The sequence below is a fragment of the Passer montanus genome, unplaced genomic scaffold (assembly GCF_014805655.1).
Source record: "Passer montanus isolate IOZ18808 unplaced genomic scaffold, ASM1480565v1 scaffold16, whole genome shotgun sequence".
Lineage (NCBI taxonomy): Eukaryota > Metazoa > Chordata > Aves > Passeriformes > Passeridae > Passer > Passer montanus.
In genome coordinates this window covers 6,668,507-6,688,349 of record NW_024363160.1, presented here as the reverse complement: position 1 = coordinate 6,688,349, position 19,843 = coordinate 6,668,507, and the positions used below count along the sequence as shown (strand labels likewise).

The window sequence follows — 19,843 nt, the reverse complement described above, 5'->3', positions numbered from 1 at the left end:
TTTGACTGTGTAGGGAGTTGCAGGCAACTACATCCAGTCCTAAACTGGATGCCTTATTTCAGTGCCCAAAATTATGTGGGATTCATCTGGGTCTTTGCTTCTTTTTCTCTCAGCTTTGTTATTGACAAGAGCTTGCCAGTAAATAAGTGTTTGCAAAAATGATCTTGGACAAATGAGTCATTTTAAAGATGGAAATGAGTCATGTTAAGGTGGGTAGGGTTTTGCATACTGCCTGGAGGGTTTTTCTGAGGGCCATCAGCAGAACAACAGACTGTCAAACGTTCAGCATGTGGCCTGTTGGTTGGTGTCTTCTTTGTGGCTTTGGTCCTTAGTGACAAACAGGAGGAAATAGGAGGTAGCGGGTGAGGAGGTCTTCAGGTGATCTGGCCCTTGTTCAGGCACTGGGACAGGAGGTGGACTCCTCTGTGTGCCAAGGACTTAGGAACCAGAGTTCCTCTGACATTCTGCCTTCAGCTGTAAGAGACAGCCACAAGTTTGGGGAAGGTCACTGCTAACAGGACTTTCATCCTGCTGTGTTTAACCCAGGGCTTCTTTGCAATCTGTGGTTTGCTGACTGGCTGCTACCTCTGCTGCTGCCTCTGCTGCTGCTTCAACTGCTGCTGTGGAAAGTGCAAACCGAAGGCACCCGAGGGGGAACAGCAGGAGTTTCGTGTGTCTCCAGAAGATTTGGAAGAGCAAATTAAGAACGACATGGAAAGAGGTGTGTATTGTAGGGGCTTACTGTGTGGCAAAGCTGTTCAAAACAATCTTTAAAGCCTGTAGTCCAGATGTTCTGCTCACAATGCTGAGGCTGCTTCCAGACTTCAGTGGAGAAGCGCCAATTCACTCTAGCTAAGACCACAACCCAGTGAACTTCCCAAATTATGTATGAATGCAAAACCAAACTTATGGCACTTACAACTAAACATCACTTGTATCTCTTATGAGACACTTACACAATAAAAGTCTTAGGGCTTATTTTAAGAGACAGTGTTCACCCTCTAGCCCCCATGCCCACAATCCTTCATATCCTAGATCCTATACTCATACATGAGGCCCTGCTGGACTGGTTCCTGTCACATCTGATTGGCCTGAATAAGCTGTCATTCAGACTTTAGTTCTGTAAAATGTATCCCTGCTTGTGGTGGATACTGTACCCATTCAAGAGAAAGCTTCAAGAAAAGATGCCAGGTTTCCAACAGTAAGGTTGTGCAGTAACCCAGGAGAGTATGCACGGGAGTTACCAAGGTCCTGTCCCTCTCCCAGCCAGCCCCAAGCTTCTCACTCTCTTCGGCACTGGCAGCAGCAATTCTACCTTACTCAGGCCTTGGATAAAATCTAGCTGTAAACTAATCCTCTCAAAAATGTCTGTAGTTCCTGGCCTTTTAATTCTCTGGTGTGCTTCATGGTGGAGCAGGCAAGTGCTAACTTAGGGGCAAGAGGAACAGGAACTTAGGAACCAGGAACATGGGCCTGTGACAGCAAAATTACCTTTGCAGCAGGTCAGCCTCTTTTTTTGGCTTTGCTGCATTCCCCCAGCTGCATGTTCAGGTTTTGGCTATGCCAAGGGATGTTGGAGGTGATTTCCTAATTTGGCACTAGTATGGGATACATGCTTTGTAAACAAAGAGCTCTGTCCCAGTGTGCTGAAAAGGGGCAGTTTTGCCTTCATATTCAGGGGAAGTAGAAACATCTCAAACTGGATAGATATGTACAGGGTGACAGATGCAGTGACCCTTGCTCCAGCAATAAGAACCCAAGGTACCAGGGAAGGACTGAAGATACTTTTCAGTTGCAAATTTATAAAAACTGTGATTATGAGGGTTTTTTAGGAAGGACCTAAGAAGTCAGCTCACTGCTTTCCTCTTCCATTGTTATGGAAGATCTTATACTGTTATATTCTTATGTTTATTATGCTTAAAATAGCACTGCCAGATTGCAAATGTCATGTTCCCTTAGCAGTAAGAAATTTTTCCCCCCCAACTTTTCACACAAATTTACCCTTCCATAAATATGTAACAAAACACTTGTAGTAGTTGAAACAAATGCTATTTTTGTAACTGTTACGCCAACGTGTGGTGATGTTTTTAAATTGATTTTGCCTAGAGGCATATCAAGGTAAACAGTCAGCTTAAAAATTGATCATACTTAATCAGTCTCTGCAAAGGCAATAAAAACTACTAGTGAAAACTTTATAACCACAATACCTTGAGACAAATCTAATAAACTCTACAACATTAGGCACCTGAAAAGTGCAAATCTAAAATGGGTCTTGCTCTTCATGAGTCTATGATACCAAAGCCAAGTCTAAAGTAGAAGGATGGAACTTTGAAGAATCCATATGTTTAATTTCTGCCCATTTTCTTCATTTGTTTATCTTTAATTTGGTTTATATTTATTTTAATTCTCCCTCTAAATCCAGAACAAAACTCCCCAGTGGCAGAAAAATAATCACTCTTTCCTACTGGCACAGGTAGCAGAAAGGTATTGGTATTCTTTGATTTTAGGTCCCCTTGACATCTTTTACTCTCACCGAGTCCCACTGAAACGAATTTAAAAAAATAATTTTAAATGCTTAGCAAAGTACCAGTCTGAAAAATAAACATAATATGTAATTTAATGTTTTAAGTATTTGGCAGACAATATTAAATACATAGGTAGGGTCTGAAGAAAACTAGATCTTTATACCTTTTCTTACCCTCCTTTTCAGTCTTGCTACATTCTCCTCCTAATCAAAACCAGCAAGTCTCAGTAAAGCAGAATTTTCTTTATTTTAAAAGACAGTAACTTATAAGGAATATAAATAAAAGCATTATGACAAAGGGTAACATGAGCATCTTTTCTGCAGCTGAAAGGAAAACAGACAATGCATTTAGGAAAAAAAAAAAAAGAATGACAACCAGATCAAAGTGTGCTTCCTCCCTTCTTTCTTCCCTTGTCATCCCAACTTCAGGCATGCTGGCCAGAAAGACACAGCTGACTTTTAGAATAGAAAAGACTGCATTTTTGAATGTTGAGCCACAGAAATTAATACTCATGCCTTCCTTTGGGTAAATAATATAAATGTTCCTGTATGTAATTCAGAAACAAACTGTGTAATTCAGAATCACTTGTGCAGCAGATTTAATTTTGGAAGAGGAGATTCTATTAGGATCCAAGTTCTTTGCATGCCCTCTGAGCACAGACTGAGCATTCCAACCAGTAATTAATTTCTTTGCTTCCTGCTGTCCCCAGCATCTACAGCACTGCTAACCAGAACTTCTTGCTGAGGTCAAAATGTACATTTTTCAAGCTAAGGCCACACTAAAAACTATCCAAATATTTTTTAATCAGTCACTGCTTTTCTGAGGAATGCATCATCGATAAAGCATCAAAATTCCTGATGCTACAAACCTCTGAGACTGAGCTCTTAGCAGTTGTGCTCAGTGGCAGCTGCCTGCTGCTGGCTGTACTGCCCAAAGGAGTTGAGATTAGACTTCAACTATCAAACTGACACAACTATAATTTTTCAGTTCCTCACATTTATCATTAACAAAATTAAGGTTTTGCAGAGTTAATTCCTCAAACTAACATACCATAAAACATAGTTATTAGTGAAAAAGAAAGAGGTGTGAGGACCAAGATTTAGTGATCCATTTTCTAAAATGTAAGAGCAAAGTGAATTGCCACTGAAATCAACACAATCATGCCAAAGGCTTCAATTCTGTTGATTTGCTATTTCTCCAGAAAAAGAGAATTTCTAGGTGAATTTATATTTCTCTAGAAGAAGGGTTTAGTCAAATAAATGTTACTAGTTCTAGTGCTCAGCTAGTTCAATGTCTCCCTTGAGAGCCTCGTTTTACAGCATGTAGTTCCAGGGGTGAGATGACCATCAGAACTAAAGGAAATTAGGGCTTTGCAAGCCCTGCCACATACTTAGCTTAAAAGGATTTCTCCTCATAACTATTGATTTGTACCAGAAGACTCTGACCTAATATAGAGCAGAAGACCAAAAATTAAATGCTATGTTTGGGTTATTACATTTTAAACATGGCATTTTTTAGTGTTTCAGATTAAACATGACATTAGAAAGGTGCAAAATAATATAATCTGTGGTATCATGCCATGATGTTACAGGTAACCTGTCAAAATGCACTGGCAGAGGGAAGTATCACTCGCTTGTCTGCAGCACAGACACGTGCAACACTTCATCACTTTCCCACACACGTGGGGCAGGTTGACAGATTTTGCTTCCACTGAAGTTGATGGCAAAATTTTCGTTAACTTTTGTGTTCCCGGAGGAGGTGGCATTGGAATTTGGATTGTCTTTGTACTTCAGGCTGTAATGATGCACTCAAAGCAGTTTGGCAGGTCTGTTCTCTCCTGTTCGGTTATCATTGTAAGAACAAAGCAAGGCATTTCTAGACCAACTTTTATTTCACAGAAAATGAATTCTGGGAGAGAAAAAAAAGGACAAGAATAAAAGAACCTGAGTAGAAAAATACTTTCCCAACTCAGAAGCAAAAAGTTTTTATCACTTCATTGTCTCCTCCACACTCCATATGATACAAATGTAGGCGAACAGTGAGCAGGAGCTATCTATAGAAAGCAGTTTAAACTGTGAATTCTGCCTCACCTCCATTCTGCAGCTTGCCATTAGCAGACTATATTTGTACAGTTTATTATGCCATGGGTCCCTGTTCTGCTAAAAAACCCTATCATAAATCTTAGAAGGGTGCAAGCAGCAAAATGCTTGGTGAGGGTGTCAGCTAAGAGCTGTCTGCAGATCAGCTGGAGGCAACGCGACAGATTTGCAGTGGGTCCTGTTCTCCTGTTGCACACCTGGGTATCACAGCAAAATGAACTGCTAATCTCTGCCCTCCATCAACAACCTTCCAGAAAGTGAACAACTTGGAGGCAGAAGTGGGTGGGAAGGAATGCTGCTCAGAAATCTAGAAAACACACAGCAACTTAAAAATGGATTGGAACTGCCAAACTAATATGAGCCTGTGCTGAGCTCAAAGCATTAATTACTCATATACTTTTAAAAGTTATGAAACATGTCTGTCTTTGACCTTGTGTCTAAATATGGAATTGCCCATACAGAGAAGCTGCTTGGCATTTAATCATTCTTGCCTTTCACCTTGACAGAGTCAAAGTTGTTCTGCCCCCACTGAGTGGAAGCCGTATGGCATGCAATTAGATTCCTGCTCTGGGTTAAGTTACTCCTGTACATTACATCTTTTGCCCATGATTCATCCCATCAACTGTCATGTAAACAGAAGGAAATGTCAGATGAGATTTTTTTCCCTGAACATTTGGTCATTTGGCAAAAAAGTCATAATTTGTATTCGATTACTGTGAAGGCTGTGTTAGTATTAAGATATAGACAGTCCAAAGTTTTTCATGTGAAACACTTCACTAAGATGGCTGAACTTGTAAAAGTCAGTCTCTGAGATCTGAGTACTTTCCTCCCTCCCAAAAATATTCCAGTTGGAAAGAGGCCCAGGAGAAGGGCAACCAAACCTTGTTCTTTATCAGATGGAACACGGTAGCCATCAAGGAACTCTGTAAAGACTTCATTTCTACTTTTCTCCACTCTACAACAAATGATTTTTTATAGATATATTGGAAAAGCAAACACAAAATTGCACAGAGTGAGAAAGTACACAGCAGTAAGGATTTATGTAGTGATAATATGAAGTTTTGGCAGTTCCAAATTCATTAAAATAGTATTCCCAGAGTCCTACTGCATATACATTACATAAGACTTCAAATTCAATTTAACATTTTTATTTAACTAGCTGGCTTTCAGGATACATATGATTTCTCTCCTCTCAAGTGTATTACTATTACTGCTCACGCATTTTTTCCTTTTAACTCTCCTCTTTCTTTACTGTTAACTCTGCCCACTTCAAGACTCATTTCTGTCCCATTCTCACAAACACTGCCAAGGTTAGTGCTTGCTGACTCACAACAGTGCTGATTATATTCAGCCATTGTAGGAACAAGCACTTGCTATTAGAACAGACAGGAACCTTTAGCCTGCAAGCTCTGCAAAGCACCAGGCACAGCAAATGTCCAGTCTAACAGCAGCAGGAACACCCAGAGATCTGCCATTGTATGAGAACTAGGAGGAAGAGCATTTGTAGGCTTGGTGTGGGCAGTGTCACCTTGTTGGTACCCACAAAGCTCTCTGTGAAACCAAATTAAGCTGTAACCAGAACAGCAAATGGAATGTTGTGGTGCTAACAAGAAATCTGACTTTGGTAGCAAGTGAAGGGTTCTTAAAGTAATCTTTGTTGTCCTCTCCAATTTAGATGGAGAAACTCCTATCACGCTTCAGCCGACGAACGTCACCGAGAAGACCCAGCTGATTGGGGACAGCCATCGGAGCTATCGCACGGAGTCCTAGGGCAGGCCAGGGACCTGCTGGGCTTCTCACTGACTCTCACTGTGAGAAAAACATGAGATAAGTTCTGCAGCCTGTGTTCATTGTTGTCTTTAAGCTAATCAAGAGTAACCTGAGAGTAATTTCCTTCCAAGGCAGAATCTCACTCTATGCTACTTCCAATAGTTTGATACCTGCACTGTCTGTGGAGATACCTGTGGCCTGTACAGAGCATGCTGGCCTCTCACAGCTTCAAATTGTCTTTCCCTCTAATAATGTTCCCTTTGACATACCTGGTCTTCTCCCTGCCTGCACCTGTAGTTTCACCTCCCAGACACAGTCCTGAGTCCCTTTATGGACACACTGGCTGGCTCTCCCCGCCCCAGGAAGTTTCCCTGCGTGCAGCAGTTTTGCTGGATGTGAAACATTCCTGTGAGGGAGACCCAGAAGTGGTCTTTAGCTGGTCTCAGAGAGAAAGTTGTTAGCAAGACAGATGGGGCTCTCCTTCCCAGAGAAGTGCTCTTTGGAGGACAGCTAGTGGCTCGCTGGGACCCACCTCTGGCAAGTATAAATCCTGAGCCAAGACAAAGTGCTAGGAGATTTTTCTGATGGTTGTTACAGTGCAGGTCACTCCAAACCCAGGAGCCTCATTCAGAAGCACATGTAAGCTCTGCATCTTCCCCAGCAAAAGCTGCAAACTCATGAGACAAACCCTGGGCTGTCCCAGAGCCTGTCTCCTCCTCCCACAGGCCCGTGGCAAAGCTCCTCCTTTTGGTTCCCAGCCAACAGCTTTCTGCCAGCTGGCTATTGCACCGTGCCCTTGGCTTGTGGCCCTGCTGCCCTGCTGGCACTGGGCTGGGAGCCATCCCAGCAGCACAGGCACTGGGGCTGTGGGAGCAGCAAGGACTTGGCAGGAAAAGCAAGCAGCAAAGGAGTGACCGTCCTCCTCACCAGCTCTTTGGGGTAAGACTGAAACCTCCCTTCTGTGCCAGGCACAGGGGCTTTAAGAGCACATGGCATGATTTTAAATAAAGAGGCAGGAATGAGGTGTATGTTCAGGTGTACCACTGTGCAAATCACTGGAGATACATGGGGGTATGGCTAAAGGAAGCATGAAGAGCTTGGGCCACTAATTTGTAAGAGCTAAAGGAATACCTCTTAAATCTTAAGCTTAGCACCTCCCTAATTTGACATAGTAGTTGAAGCCTGAGGCAGCAGAATTTCTCTTTATTGATAATTTTACATCCATCATTGTCAGTTCTGTTATTTTCTCTTTTTGCATGCTGTGGTCTAAAGGGGGGTCACAATGTTCCACTGAATTATACAGACTTGTGAATATATAACTAGCCAAAAGTGGTGTTCCCTTGCTTAAAATTGGATCCTGCAGTTGTGAAACATTATTATCTTCCTTCTGTTCTCACCTGTGACATCAAATGTCATTCAACTAAATATATTGGGAAAATAATGTGTTTTATAGAACCAGCTGTAACTCCAAAGTCAATACTACTTTCAATGTTTCTTTAGAAGTCCCACAACACAAGGATATTTTCAAGACCATTATTTCCTGTTCAAGTTATATATCTGTTCTCTGGATGCAGGCACTGGGGACAGCCAACACATCGCCCTCAGAAATGGCCCTGGTTTTCTGCTGCAGAAAACAGGGAAAAGATGCTGGCACGGCCAGAGTGCACAGGCACTCGCTTCCCTCCTACCCAGAGGCTCCTCTCTGTCCTCAGTTGCAGTGATTTTGGAAACCACTCGTGTGTACATAATTCCAGACCGCCATCCTACCTGCCCACTGAGGATGTGCCCATCCAGCCCAGTGGTGCCAGGAGAGGGGCTGGTGCCACCATCCTGCCACTGAGGACACATGACCCCAGAGTCACGTCTTTCCAGTGAGTGCTGCACATCTTCCCGTCGGGGGGATGGATCAGACAGCACTGGGGTGGGTGGGATGGGCAGAGCCCAGAGACCAGGGGTGTGCTGTGGACATCAGCACACAAACTCCCCTTTTGGCTTTCTCCACTATTCCCCTTTTCAGGGTGTTTATTCTGGCACAGGATGCTATCCCCAGTGAAGGAGTAGGGACAGCACATAGTGCATAACAAATCTGCAGGTGGAAGTAATTCCTCGGTTTCACTGGCTGGTAGAGAAATTCAGTGTGAAAGTGTCCAAATGTTACCTAGTGACTATTTCCAGCAGAGAGCTGAAAAAGGGAGAAAAGTCTGGTGTAAAGCTATGTTTTATACGTGGAATCCTTTCCCATGTGAAATCCATCCTACTTTTCCCATGGAAGTCAATGGGAATTGCACCCTTGATTTCAACAACTGCTATAGGGCAGGCCTAAAGCCAGGGAGGAGGAAGTAAATGCCATAATAGCAAAAGCAATTGGGGAATTTTTTTCACATACAACACCTCCGATGGGTCTAGAGGGCTAGAACCAAAGTTCACCAAAATCAAGGAAATTTTCTCTGTGGGCTTGAGATGACCACAAGTTATGTGTTTCTTATTTACACTTTCTAAATGAGAGCCTTTTCTTGGGAAGGATTTATGGCTGGATCTCACAGCGTGAAGCAAAGATGGACAAGCTGCTGCCTGTTTTACAGACACAGGGCTCTGTACAGAAGAGCCACAATGCATTAGTTAGCACGTCAATTAGCAAAGAATCTCAGAAGAAACCAGTGACCAAGCCTCTGAGGGGGCTGTCCAGGACTTGCAGCTTAAAGACCTGAGTGTCTGAACTCATGGTTTAATTTCAAATGTGTAACTTAAAGTACCAGAGCATTTGTGTCTCTCACTGATGTGAAGATCAGCTGTTCTGAGGACATAGGGAAATAGAATGATAAAGGATTTCAGAACTTAGCTCTTCAATGTGATTTTACTCCCTTGTTTGCTTTTCAGAAAAGTTCCTACCATGAACACATGCTAACATTATCTGCTTTTGTGTACAGTTGAGTTTCACACCCAGAAATCTTCTCAAAATGTACAGATTGTATTTTTTTCTCGGTTTTGCTAAATTTATTTATATGTAAACTTCCATGTATTCAAATCTACCTTGGCTGTCAATCACTCTGACTAATAAAGGTTGTATGTATGAATTGTAGCACTCCCTTTACCTTGCCACACTGTCAACAACTTAATTCCAGTAACAGCTAGAGAAGCTGTTGAGACAGCTGGCCCAAGTTATGGCTTTGCTCCCTGGCAAGTGTCAAATGACAACTCAGGGTTTCCCCGAAGAGGAACTAGCTCTTGGATTGCAGCAGGTGTGCCTGCCCATGCAAAGCAGCCAGAGCCACGGCCTCACATTTTAAGTCCTTTAGTTAATGCAGAATGCTTCCAAAAACAAAAATCATCAGTGTGACGAAGTGGTGTAACACAGTAATTTCACTGGAATCAGCGTCTATATGGAACAATTTCCCCCAGCAAAAGGTGTGTGCAGAGAGGGGAACCATGGCGCTGCTGAGGACAGCAGCAGACATCCTGGGACACCCAGCACCTCGCTCTGGGATTTTGCATCTGTTCAAGAGCCAGCACAGAGTGCCAGATAATCTGGGCATGCTACAAGACAGGAATATTTGTCACTGGGTTGGTATGCAGTCTCTGTGACCACAAAAGCCCAAGCATTTGAAAAATGGACTAGGGGCAGCTGTTTTGGCTATATGTATCCTCAAAGATCTGTTCCTTTGTGTGCTTAGGTATTAACACGTACCCAGATTCACTCAAAGCACCAAACAAAAGAGGCAGTATAGACAATTCAAGTGCACCATCATTAATTTAGGTAGTTTGTGCACTTTTACTCCCCACAACAAGTTTGTGGGATAAGCCCCAATGCTTTATACAAAAAACTTCCAACATAATTGTATGCTACTTAATTTGATTGCCTACCTTGTATAAGAATGAATACCGATATGATTTTAGTCAAAAAGAGTTACATTTCTGCCTCTTTGTAGAATAAAATTATTAAAAAGAACTGAAGAACCATGCTAAACTGAACACAGTTAAAATTACTGATATTTTCCCCCCTATGTTATGATTTCCTGTAGAAGAGAAAAGAGTGTGCTGTTACAAACCAGGGAGAAAGACCAGAGATGACCACACCCCCCCTCCTTCCCTCCACAAACAGAAGTCAGGTCATTCCTCACATGTGGCTTCTCCTTTCTCTTTGGGAGATGAATGGGTACAGAGTTTTGTACAAGAGGACTCGGTCCTTCATGCCAGTCTCACCCATCCCAGGGCTGGGAAGGCAGTAAGACGGGACAACTGTGTGGTAGCTGACACCTATCATAGATGGACCCTGGTAAAGACACTCAATTTTTGACTAAGGGAGAGAGTGAATACATGCTAATCTTAGAATGAGTTGGGTAGGAAGGGACCTTAAATATCACTCAGTTCCAACCCCAGCCACGGGCAGGGATGTGTCCTGTCCAGCCTGGACTTGAACACTTCAGTTGGCTGGATAAGAAAATGTGTTCCTTTTGTGGCAGTGTACAGACACAGCCTTGTGCTGTAAAAACAGTGTCTAGACATTTGGACGAGAGGAGAGGAGACTTGGAAAAATGACCCTCAGAATTTCAACATCCTAATTAACTGCGATGAGACAAAGGGATCTCAGCCGGTATTCTCCTGCACTGACTTGCTTTGCAGCACGTTGGAGTATGAACACACATCTCGTTCTCCTTTAGAAATTCAGGAGGTGTTGGCAGCCCTGCATTAGGCCCAGCATTCCCTGCTCCCGCGGGAACAGTCGCTCCTGAGAGTGGGACACAGTGCACAGGCCCGGTTTGCGATGCGGCCACATCTCTTCTAGAAAAGCAACCGTATCTGCAAAAGGCTAAAGCGACAATTGTTAAAAAGCATCTCTGCACAGACGGGAAAAAAAGCGAACGTCTCCTTCGAGCCGGAATCGAACCAGCGACCTAAGGATTCCCGTGGGGCGTAACCGCTACAGTCCTCCGCTCTCCCAGCTGAGCTATCGAAGGGACCTGCCCCTCTCGCCGCCGCCGCGCACCAAGACCGCAGCCGGCTCGCTTCGCGCATGCGCAGCACCAGTGCCTCCAGGCGGGCCCTGTGGCTGGTTGGGGCAGGGCGGGAGCGCCGGGAGCGCCCCCTGCCGGGAGGGCGGGGCGGGCCCGGGCCGTGAGGGGCGCCCGGGGGCGCGCGGCGCCCTCGCTCTCGGCCATAGAGGGCAGCGGGGAACGGTGGTACACATGTCGGGCCAGTGGCGCAATGGATAACGCGTCTGACTACGGATCAGAAGATTGTAGGTTCGACTCCTGCCTGGCTCGCATTGTTTTTCATGTTTTCTGCCGTGATCGCGCGTTGAAGTGGCCATGGTTTTCCTTCTGATCTCACCGTCCTGGCTTCTTAGATTGCTCTTTGCTTTTTCGCATCTGAACTCCTCATCCTGACTTCGTCAGGACCTGGAGTGACAGGACAAGGAGTAGCAGCTCCAAAATGAGAGAAGTTTAGATTCAAGATTAGGAGGAAATCCTCTGCTGTCAGGCTGGTGAGACACTGCAGCAGGTTTCCCGGGGAGGTTGTGAGGCTCCCAGCTCCGGCAGTGTTCAGGACCCGGCAGGATTAGGCCTGGAGCAAGGCCTGGTAAAGGCTGAACAAGGCAGCGTGTCTTGGTGGGAGCTGTCCCTGTCCCTGACCAAATCATCTGTAAGGTTCCTTCCAACCCCTTAAAATTCTGCAATTTAACCCCATTTGTTTGCCTCGTAGTGCTGTGTTTTCCAAAGCAAAACATCACTGTAGGCTTAATTTTTTTTTTCCCCAAAACCTGATTACCACACCATTACATTACATAGGGGAGAAACCTTCTATCCCTGGGAGAGGAGCAGTGTACTCCACGTTGGTCTGACATTCTGTGGTTACTCCCACAGACAACGTCAAAGAGAACAACCAGGAGGTCCCTGAAGGCAGCAAGCAACCCTGCTGTGACGGGGAATGTTGTTTACATTCTAAATATCCCTTAGTCTTCAGAAGTGCAAGAATATCTGTGTTGTGCAGTTGCATGAAAAGTGTGTGATTTTGCAACAAAACCCAAACATTTTTCATTTACATAAAGGCTATGGAGTGTATGAAGAGCTTGCAAGCAGGAGGGGCGAGGAGGGCATTCCCAATGTTTGGATTTGAGAGTGCACCATAGCTTCAGAGCAGCCAGTTTCATATCACAGAATGGTTTGGGTTGAAAGGGACCTTTGAAGGTCACCTACTTCCAGCCTTCCTGCAATGAGCAGGGACACTGGATGTCTTCAACTCAGGTTGCTCAGGGCCCAGACCTTGGATGTTTTCAGGGAGGGGGCATTCACCACCTCTCTGGGCAACTTCTTCCAGTGTTTTCATGAAACCCGCTGTAAAAAATTTCTTCCTTATATCCAGTCTGAGCCCACCCTCTTCCAGTTCAAAGCCATTACCCCATGTCCTGTTGCTACCTGCCCATGGAAAAATTCCCTCTCCAGCTCTGTTGGAACTCTTTCTGGTACTGGAAAATGCTCCGAGGTCTCCAGGGAGCCATCTCTAGGCTGAACAACCTAAATTCTCCCAGCCTGACTTCACAGGAGAGTTGCTTCTACCCTCTGATCACTTTGTGTCCCCCCTCTGGATTCACTCCATGTCTTTCCTGTGCCGAGGCCCGCAGAACTGGACTCAGCAGTGTGTGGATTCACATGTCCCAAAAGAAGTGGTTCATGGCAGGATGAAGAAATAGCTGCAGCTCATGAGTGCTGCTAACACTTGGAAGCGATGTGTGCATGTTGCTGTGAAGGGCCGTGCTTTTGCTTCTCGATGCATGGCTGCGCAAAAAAATACACGGCCCAGGCACAGTCAAACCTCCACTCTCCACATTCGTAGTTAGAAATATTGGCCATTACGCCATTAGCTGACTCCTAGACCCGGACCGGCCGCGGCCCTGGCACCCAAGCCTCTGCCCGCCCCTCGCCCCCGTGAGGGCCGAGGCTGCCAGGAGCATGCGCAGAGCTGCGCGCGGGGCGGGGCTGGGCGGTGCCTTGTGCGACCGCTGGGGGGCGGCCGCCGTGTCCCTTCGATAGCTCAGCTGGTAGAGCGGAGGACTGTAGAGGCCGCGCCCCGCGGGAATCCTTAGGTCGCTGGTTCGATTCCGGCTCGAAGGAGACGCTGTGTTTTTGTTTTTCTGGGACCGGGAAGACGCTCCTACAGACTATTACAAACACGTGTGATACACTAGCAATTCGCCTTTTTTTTTTTTTCTCCTGAGGGGAAACAAAAACCAGAAAACACCGCAAAGAGGTGGCAGCCCTGCAGTAAATACTGATATACGTCTTGCAGAGATGCTTTTGGAAGTGCTTTCTTGTTATCCATAATAATATTAGTTATTATGATATTTAATAAAACTATTATTATTATTTAATGAGATTTAATAAATAATATATTATCGTAATCACAGAATTGTTAGGATTGGACGGGACCTCTGGAGACCCCCCTGCTGAGGTAGAGTCACCTAGGGCAGTTTACACAGGAATGCATCCAGGTGGGTTTTGAATGTCTCCAGAGAAGGAGATTCCATTACCTCCCTCAGCAGCCTGTTCCAGTGCTCTGCCACCTCTCAATGTAAGGAAGTTCTTCCTCATGTTGAGCTGGAATTTCTGGTGTTTTAGTTTATGGACATTGCTCCTTGTTCTGTCACTGGGCACTGCTGAAAAGAGTCTGGCACCGTCCTCATGGCACCCGCCTCTGAGATACTTACATGACTTAATGAGATCACCTGTCAGTTTAATAATAAATATTTGTCATTCTCCTATGTGAAGCCAAAAATAATTAATAAAATAATTTAGTTCTGTCTTATCTAGTTTTGTTAGGTCTTCTTTCCCATGGTGAGCCTTTGTGTTCCACTGTGGACAGTCTCTCCTCATTTTTCATGTTGCTTTATGTGATGCCAGATTACCTGTACGGATTGGGCTTTCTGTGATGTCAGATAATCCTTACAAAGGAGGGCTGTGAGCACCCTGGCTTCTGATAGGAGTGGATAAAAGTCCTCCACTGGGTCTTGACTTAAGGTGACAGATGTGATGTTTGGTCCTTTGGATGTGCCAGAAAGGGTGGCATGGGATGCTGTAGCAGAATGTGAAGCAGAGGGAGAGGGATCATAGGGGTCAGACAGACGTGGGCTTGCTTAGGACGTAGTTAATAAGAGAGCCAGCAGTCATGTTCTGCTTTTTTCTCTCCTGTGTTCTATTGTTCCTTTTTCCTTCAAATCTTCTTTTCCATTACAGGTGCTACGTGGGGTGCAGAAAAACATGCTTGGCAGCAGCTCCTGGCTTGGAGAGAGTAAACGTGTCTGAAAGTGTCCAAATCTGTCTGCATAGCAGGGGGAGAATGGAGGTGAAGTTTTCTCCTTCAACAGAACCCCGTGTGAGTGTTCTCTCTGAGTGGGAGTGTTTCTCTGGGATAGATTTCAGATATGAGAGCAAGGAAGACCCACTCTCTGTGGGAATATAGTACAAGCAAGATTATCAGCAGGGAAACAGATTTATGAAGCTCAGGAGGAGTCAGACCTGCACACTGCTTCTCTTTGTGCGTTGCATCCCTGGCCCCAGATACCCCTTCATTAATTAGTGTGGTTTTGTGCATGTGTATGGACACGCACACAGACACCACCACCAGCCTTTGCTCCCTTCTCCTCCAGCATGGTGCAGTGTGTCCCTCTCAGGAACTGTCCCACGAGGAACCCAGGCATAAAAACCTGCCTTTTAGAGAGCAGAGGCATCTCAGTGAGGACAAATTGAGGAAAGGCATCCATTTCCTTAGCTGTCTGTTATCCACACAATTTCATACTCACTGGCAGTCAAATCTGAATCACAGTCCAAAAGCACATCCCTGTGCCATTCCCTGGTGTGGGACAGGACACAGACTCTGTTTAGGGCCAAAGATTTATTTTATTCTCAAGATTCACCCTTCCTATATAAACGTCTCTAAACTCCTTTGTTCCTTTTCACTGATTCAGTGGCAACTCTTTTCACTTCTTCTAAAGGACAGCTTCCAAAATAAAAGCACACACAGACTTTCTTCAAGAGAAGGGATCATCTCCTTTCTCCCTCTCTCTCCACCTCTAAGATATTTTTTCTCTCCCACCCACTCAGAAAGAATTGGCATGCATTTCTGTGTAAGAGTGTAATACTCCTGAGGGATAATGAAAGCCAGGAAAGAAAAAAAGAAAAAAAACCAACAAAACCCTCACAAAATGTCCTGGTCTCAGGACTTAGTTTCTGCTAAGCAACTGTTCTTCCTCTTGAGCTACAGCCTGTTACGTTCATGTGACTGTTTGGCTCAGCTTCCCATTCTTGTAGGACTCATGGATCTAAAGGTACTAATTGTTTTTCACTACAGTAGCAAACTATTCAGTGCTTGCTTAGTAGTGTAACTTGTGAAATACTTCATTTAGGTGCAAGTTAATAGTGGCAGCCACCTGCAAGTGTATAATAATTTTTGTATCTGGTCTCCAGCAAGGGCCAATAATGAGCTCTGTGTGCACAGTCTATTCAGTCATTTGTATCACTTAATAATGGAAGATGCCAGAGATTATAGGAACCCAAATCATACAACATTTCACTCTGATATACTGGGTTGGTTACCAGAGTAGGGCACTTCAGGCAAACAAGGGATGAGGGGATTTTAAATAGCCTGATGGGTGCAGGGGGAACACCTGCTGCAACAGAAAGGAAATTTTCAGGTCCTGTCTTGTAAGAAAAGGTTTGTTTGTATTTCAAACAAAAGTTGTCCTTTTTGCTGGAGAAAGGGAAAACAGAATAAATCTCATGGGAGGAGGAGGGTAAAAAGTTTCAGTCTGCCTGAAGGATTTCAAAGGAGAGATGGTGAAAATGTTCCTGCACAACAAGGTGCTTCCTGATGGATGCAGTTTGAGATATGTGGCACATGCATAGACAAGATGTTCTGCTGATTGCAAAGGTGGGAAACCACTGGACACAAGAGAGCACTTTCCTGATTTTGTTAGTACCTGAAACTGTATTGTTCCTTCACTGGGGTACTCTTTGTCACTGTATCTATTTTAAATATTGCAAACACGTGCTTCTTTTTGTTCCTACTCTTCACCTTACCTAAGTGGGATTTTAGGGTTACCCATTAATTCAGCTATCAGCAGCTCTCCCAGCTCACACCCTGGGCACTTAGACATGATTTTTATCTCCTTGGCACATTCCCTTGCCCTGTTTCAGCAGGAGGAGTTGGATAAATGAGCATCCTCCGGGGTCAGCCAAACTGGAGTGTGACAGTGGAAAACTGGAAGATGCTGGGAATAGATGTGAATATTGGAAGTTCCCAGTGGGGTTCAGAAAGGTCCATGTAATCAAATCTTTTCAAAAATAGGTGTGTTTGGAGGTGGAGTTGACCCAATTGAAAATTACCAAGCAGAATGATCACGATGTGTGGGAATAAAGGAAAACAAAATGACATCTCCAGGTTTTGAACTGCTTGGTTGTTGCAGTTTCGTTTTTAATGACCCAAGCTTCGCAGTTTTCTCTCCACCTATGCACAGGGAGGTGGGAGGGAACCTAGGGGAAGACCAGGGTTAGGAGGGCGAGAAAGAGTGTAAAACTGAAAAGAACGAGCCAGGTAGGAGTCGAACCTACAATCTTCTGATCCGTAGTCAGACGCGTTATCCATTGCGCCACTGGCCCCCAGCTGTTAGCAGCCCTACATGAGGGCGGTGCTGTAGCCTCCCCTAGGGACCCAGGGGACACTTCTTCTGATGCCCACCACCACCAAAATGCAGAGGTTGCACAGTGGAAATCCCAACATCCATGTCCAAGCTCCATGTCTGACATTGCTTCGCTGTGAGGAGAAACTTGGCAAGTGCAAGCTGAGAATGTCCCATTGTGTCACCTGCTGCAATATCTATGCTGAAAGGAAAACAGGGAAAATATCATCATGTTATCATCCAGTTCCTAAATTCTGGCAGATGTGTCATGCCCCTTCACTCATAAACTCTCTTGTCTCCCTGCCCCTAGCAGCGGTTTGGGCCAGCAGAGCCTTCCTGCTCCCCTGGTGTCTGGAGGAGGAATCCCAGCTGGGGGAGAAGGAGGAGGAATCTGCTGCTTCCATAGTTCTGTAGCAGATGAGCCTTCACTCCACGCCTGGTCCTGCCTCTGGGAAGGACGCCAGATCAGGCAGACAGGGCCTGGAGGGCTGGGGCTGACACAGAGCTGATCTGCTCCGAGGCATAAGGGCATCTCTGAAGGCAGTTGGTTCAGCACCTCATCTTCCAAGTAGCCCTCACGCCGCTGTCACATCAATACCTCTCCTGTTACAGCACCCCTGACTCACGTCCACACGTTGGTTCCTGCCCTGACCTCTGAATTACTCTTGGTCTCTACCCCATAAATTTTTTCTGGAGCTGAGCTGCCAGAGATTATGCTCTTTGAACTGTCTGAACAGGCTTTGCCTCTAAATTCCTGCAGAGCATCACACTGGTGCTTCACAGGAATGGCTGTGTCTCAGTGACTGTGGTCTTGGTCGCTTGATATGCTCCACAAAGGCCACGAGGTCACAGAACTTGTTTTCCAGATTTTACTCATCAATCACACGCAAAATAGATTTTGCTTTTCCAAGAAGAGACAGAGATTTTGGATTCAGCTTCAGGACCTCTTGTTGACACTAGCTGCCTGCTTTTCTCAGCCCTTTGCTTACCTTGTGGCAGTCAAATGTGTTGATCTACCACTGATAATAACTTGATGTCAATGAGCTGCAAGCTTCTTTCCCATGGTAGCCTTTGTTTGATGTTTGAGTTCTGGCATGACACTTGTCCATTCAGGCTTTTATAAACAGGTCTGTAGCAGAGAGAGCCAGGACACTGCAAAAAAACTGCATATTCAGCCCTAGTTTCATTAGGCCAATGAAAACCAAACCAAAACAGTTAACCACTGTTGTACATTAGGGAGCTTGGGAAAAAACATGAATGGCGCTTTTTCCATTCCTTAGAAGCAGGATGGGATTCATGCAACCTGCTGCCACAGAAAATGCTGGGAGCTGTTGGAGTCAGGCATTAATTACCACAACCCTATTTGAACATGCACTGCTACTGTACCTTCCTGGCAGCAGTGATTTTGCCTGACTACTGTGATAAGTGATGGCTTTTGGCTTGACTTACTTGTGAGTGCTCCTTCAAGTAATGGATTCCATCTTCTGGGGTACTGAAGATATTAATTATGTTCTGGATAACAGTAAGGAAGTTGAGGATGAAGTTTGAAAGGAGGATGAGCCAGTTTGGTAGCTCTTAAGTCCAGAGTAAAGAGGTCCCACTTTTTCCTCCCCTCTTCTCCACTGCTCTGAAGTACAGAGCTTGCTTGTCCTAGCTATAGTTTTCTGTGGGCACTCCAGGTACCTGAGTCACCTTGATAATCCAACAAGGTGGGTAATTTTCCAATGGTCAGTGAAGTGAATCAGCTCAGATGGTGCTAATGAGGGGACCAGACCTTGCGTGAGAAGCCCAGGCTGCTCTATCCTGCTGGCCAGGACAGCTCAGCCTCTTGCAGGTGCTTGCCAAACTGCAGCCTGGAGGAGGAGTGTTGTGCTGAGGTAATGAAGAAAAAGGCATGGAGTGGGAGCAAGGAATGAGAAGTGGGGAATGTCTTCACTAGGTGAGAGGTAGAGACACTGTCTTTGTCCACAGACAGCTCCCTTTAGACCTGTTATTCAGTCCAGTCTCTCTTCATTTTCGTCCTTGCTCCCTTTACTTTGCGAGGTGCAAGTAAGTTGGGTAGTGAAGATGAGGCCAAATTCTTCCTGACTGCCTCAGGCTAGTGCAGGGGGAGGAGCAGAACCTTCATAAGCAAAGAGTTGCAAATAGCTTCTCTCTTGCACATTTTTTTTGTTTTTTTTCCCTCAATTAACCAGAAAAACCACAAAGTGAATGAAAGGGGGTGAATGTGTCCAAATGGGTGGTGGGTGTATAAAAACAGGAAGGGTGTAATTGCAAACAAGAGTTTGCAGGGGTGGAGGTGTTGCCTTTTTCTACTTGAGCATCTTGGACTCACACCTATTCCTGCAGTTGGCAGCCAGAGAAATGATCCATTGCATGCCCAGGCCAGGCAGGATAGAGGGCTTCCACGAGCTCAGAGATCCCAGGGATGCCACCCCTCCTGTAGTGATGGGATGGAGAATGCTGTTAGGGAAGGATAGTCTCTTGGATTTCTGTGTAGTTCCAACAGAATTTCTCTGAGCAAGAAAGGCTGCTCCATTTTGCCTAATGCAGCATGTACTGCATTCCAAAACAGCTGCAATGTGGTGTCTGGCAATTCAGAAAGCAGGACCCAGTGAGATGGACCCTGCTTGAGCCATAGAGAGGGCTGCAGCCAAAACTAATGGTTTGAGACAAAGCCTTGGTCATAGCAAACGATCTAAATGCCTAAAGAAAGCTGGAGCCAGAGCTGGGATTTCAGGCTAGTGGACCAATAAGGGAGTGAATACATGTAAGAACTA

At 45.1% G+C, this 19,843-nt stretch overlaps 1 protein-coding gene and 4 non-coding genes across 5 annotated transcripts in view; 3 read left to right on the top strand and 2 right to left on the bottom strand.

The window, feature by feature from the left end:
• The window catches only part of DNAJC5B (DnaJ heat shock protein family (Hsp40) member C5 beta), a 35,159-nt gene extending 28,731 nt beyond the window's left edge, over positions 1–6,428 (top strand). Inside the window, exons 4-5 of the mRNA XM_039702972.1 lie at positions 547–721; positions 6,300–6,428. Of these exons, the coding sequence (XP_039558906.1) occupies positions 547–721; positions 6,300–6,394 (270 nt within the window). The 3' untranslated portion in view covers positions 6,395–6,428. The remainder of the gene's footprint in view (positions 1–546; positions 722–6,299) is intronic.
• A 4,830-nt stretch (positions 6,429–11,258) lies between these two features.
• TRNAY-GUA lies at positions 11,259–11,349 on the bottom strand. The gene is given in 2 exon segments: positions 11,259–11,294; positions 11,313–11,349. It is a non-coding gene; the product is annotated as a tRNA-Tyr (tRNA).
• A 233-nt stretch (positions 11,350–11,582) lies between these two features.
• Positions 11,583–11,655, top strand: TRNAR-ACG. Its single transcript has one exon. It is a non-coding gene; the product is annotated as a tRNA-Arg (tRNA).
• A 1,757-nt stretch (positions 11,656–13,412) lies between these two features.
• TRNAY-GUA lies at positions 13,413–13,503 on the top strand. Its single transcript is given in 2 exon segments — positions 13,413–13,449; positions 13,468–13,503. It is a non-coding gene; the product is annotated as a tRNA-Tyr (tRNA).
• A 3,467-nt stretch (positions 13,504–16,970) lies between these two features.
• Positions 16,971–17,043, bottom strand: TRNAR-ACG. Its single transcript has one exon. It is a non-coding gene; the product is annotated as a tRNA-Arg (tRNA).
• Positions 17,044–19,843: the final 2,800 nt, after the last annotated feature.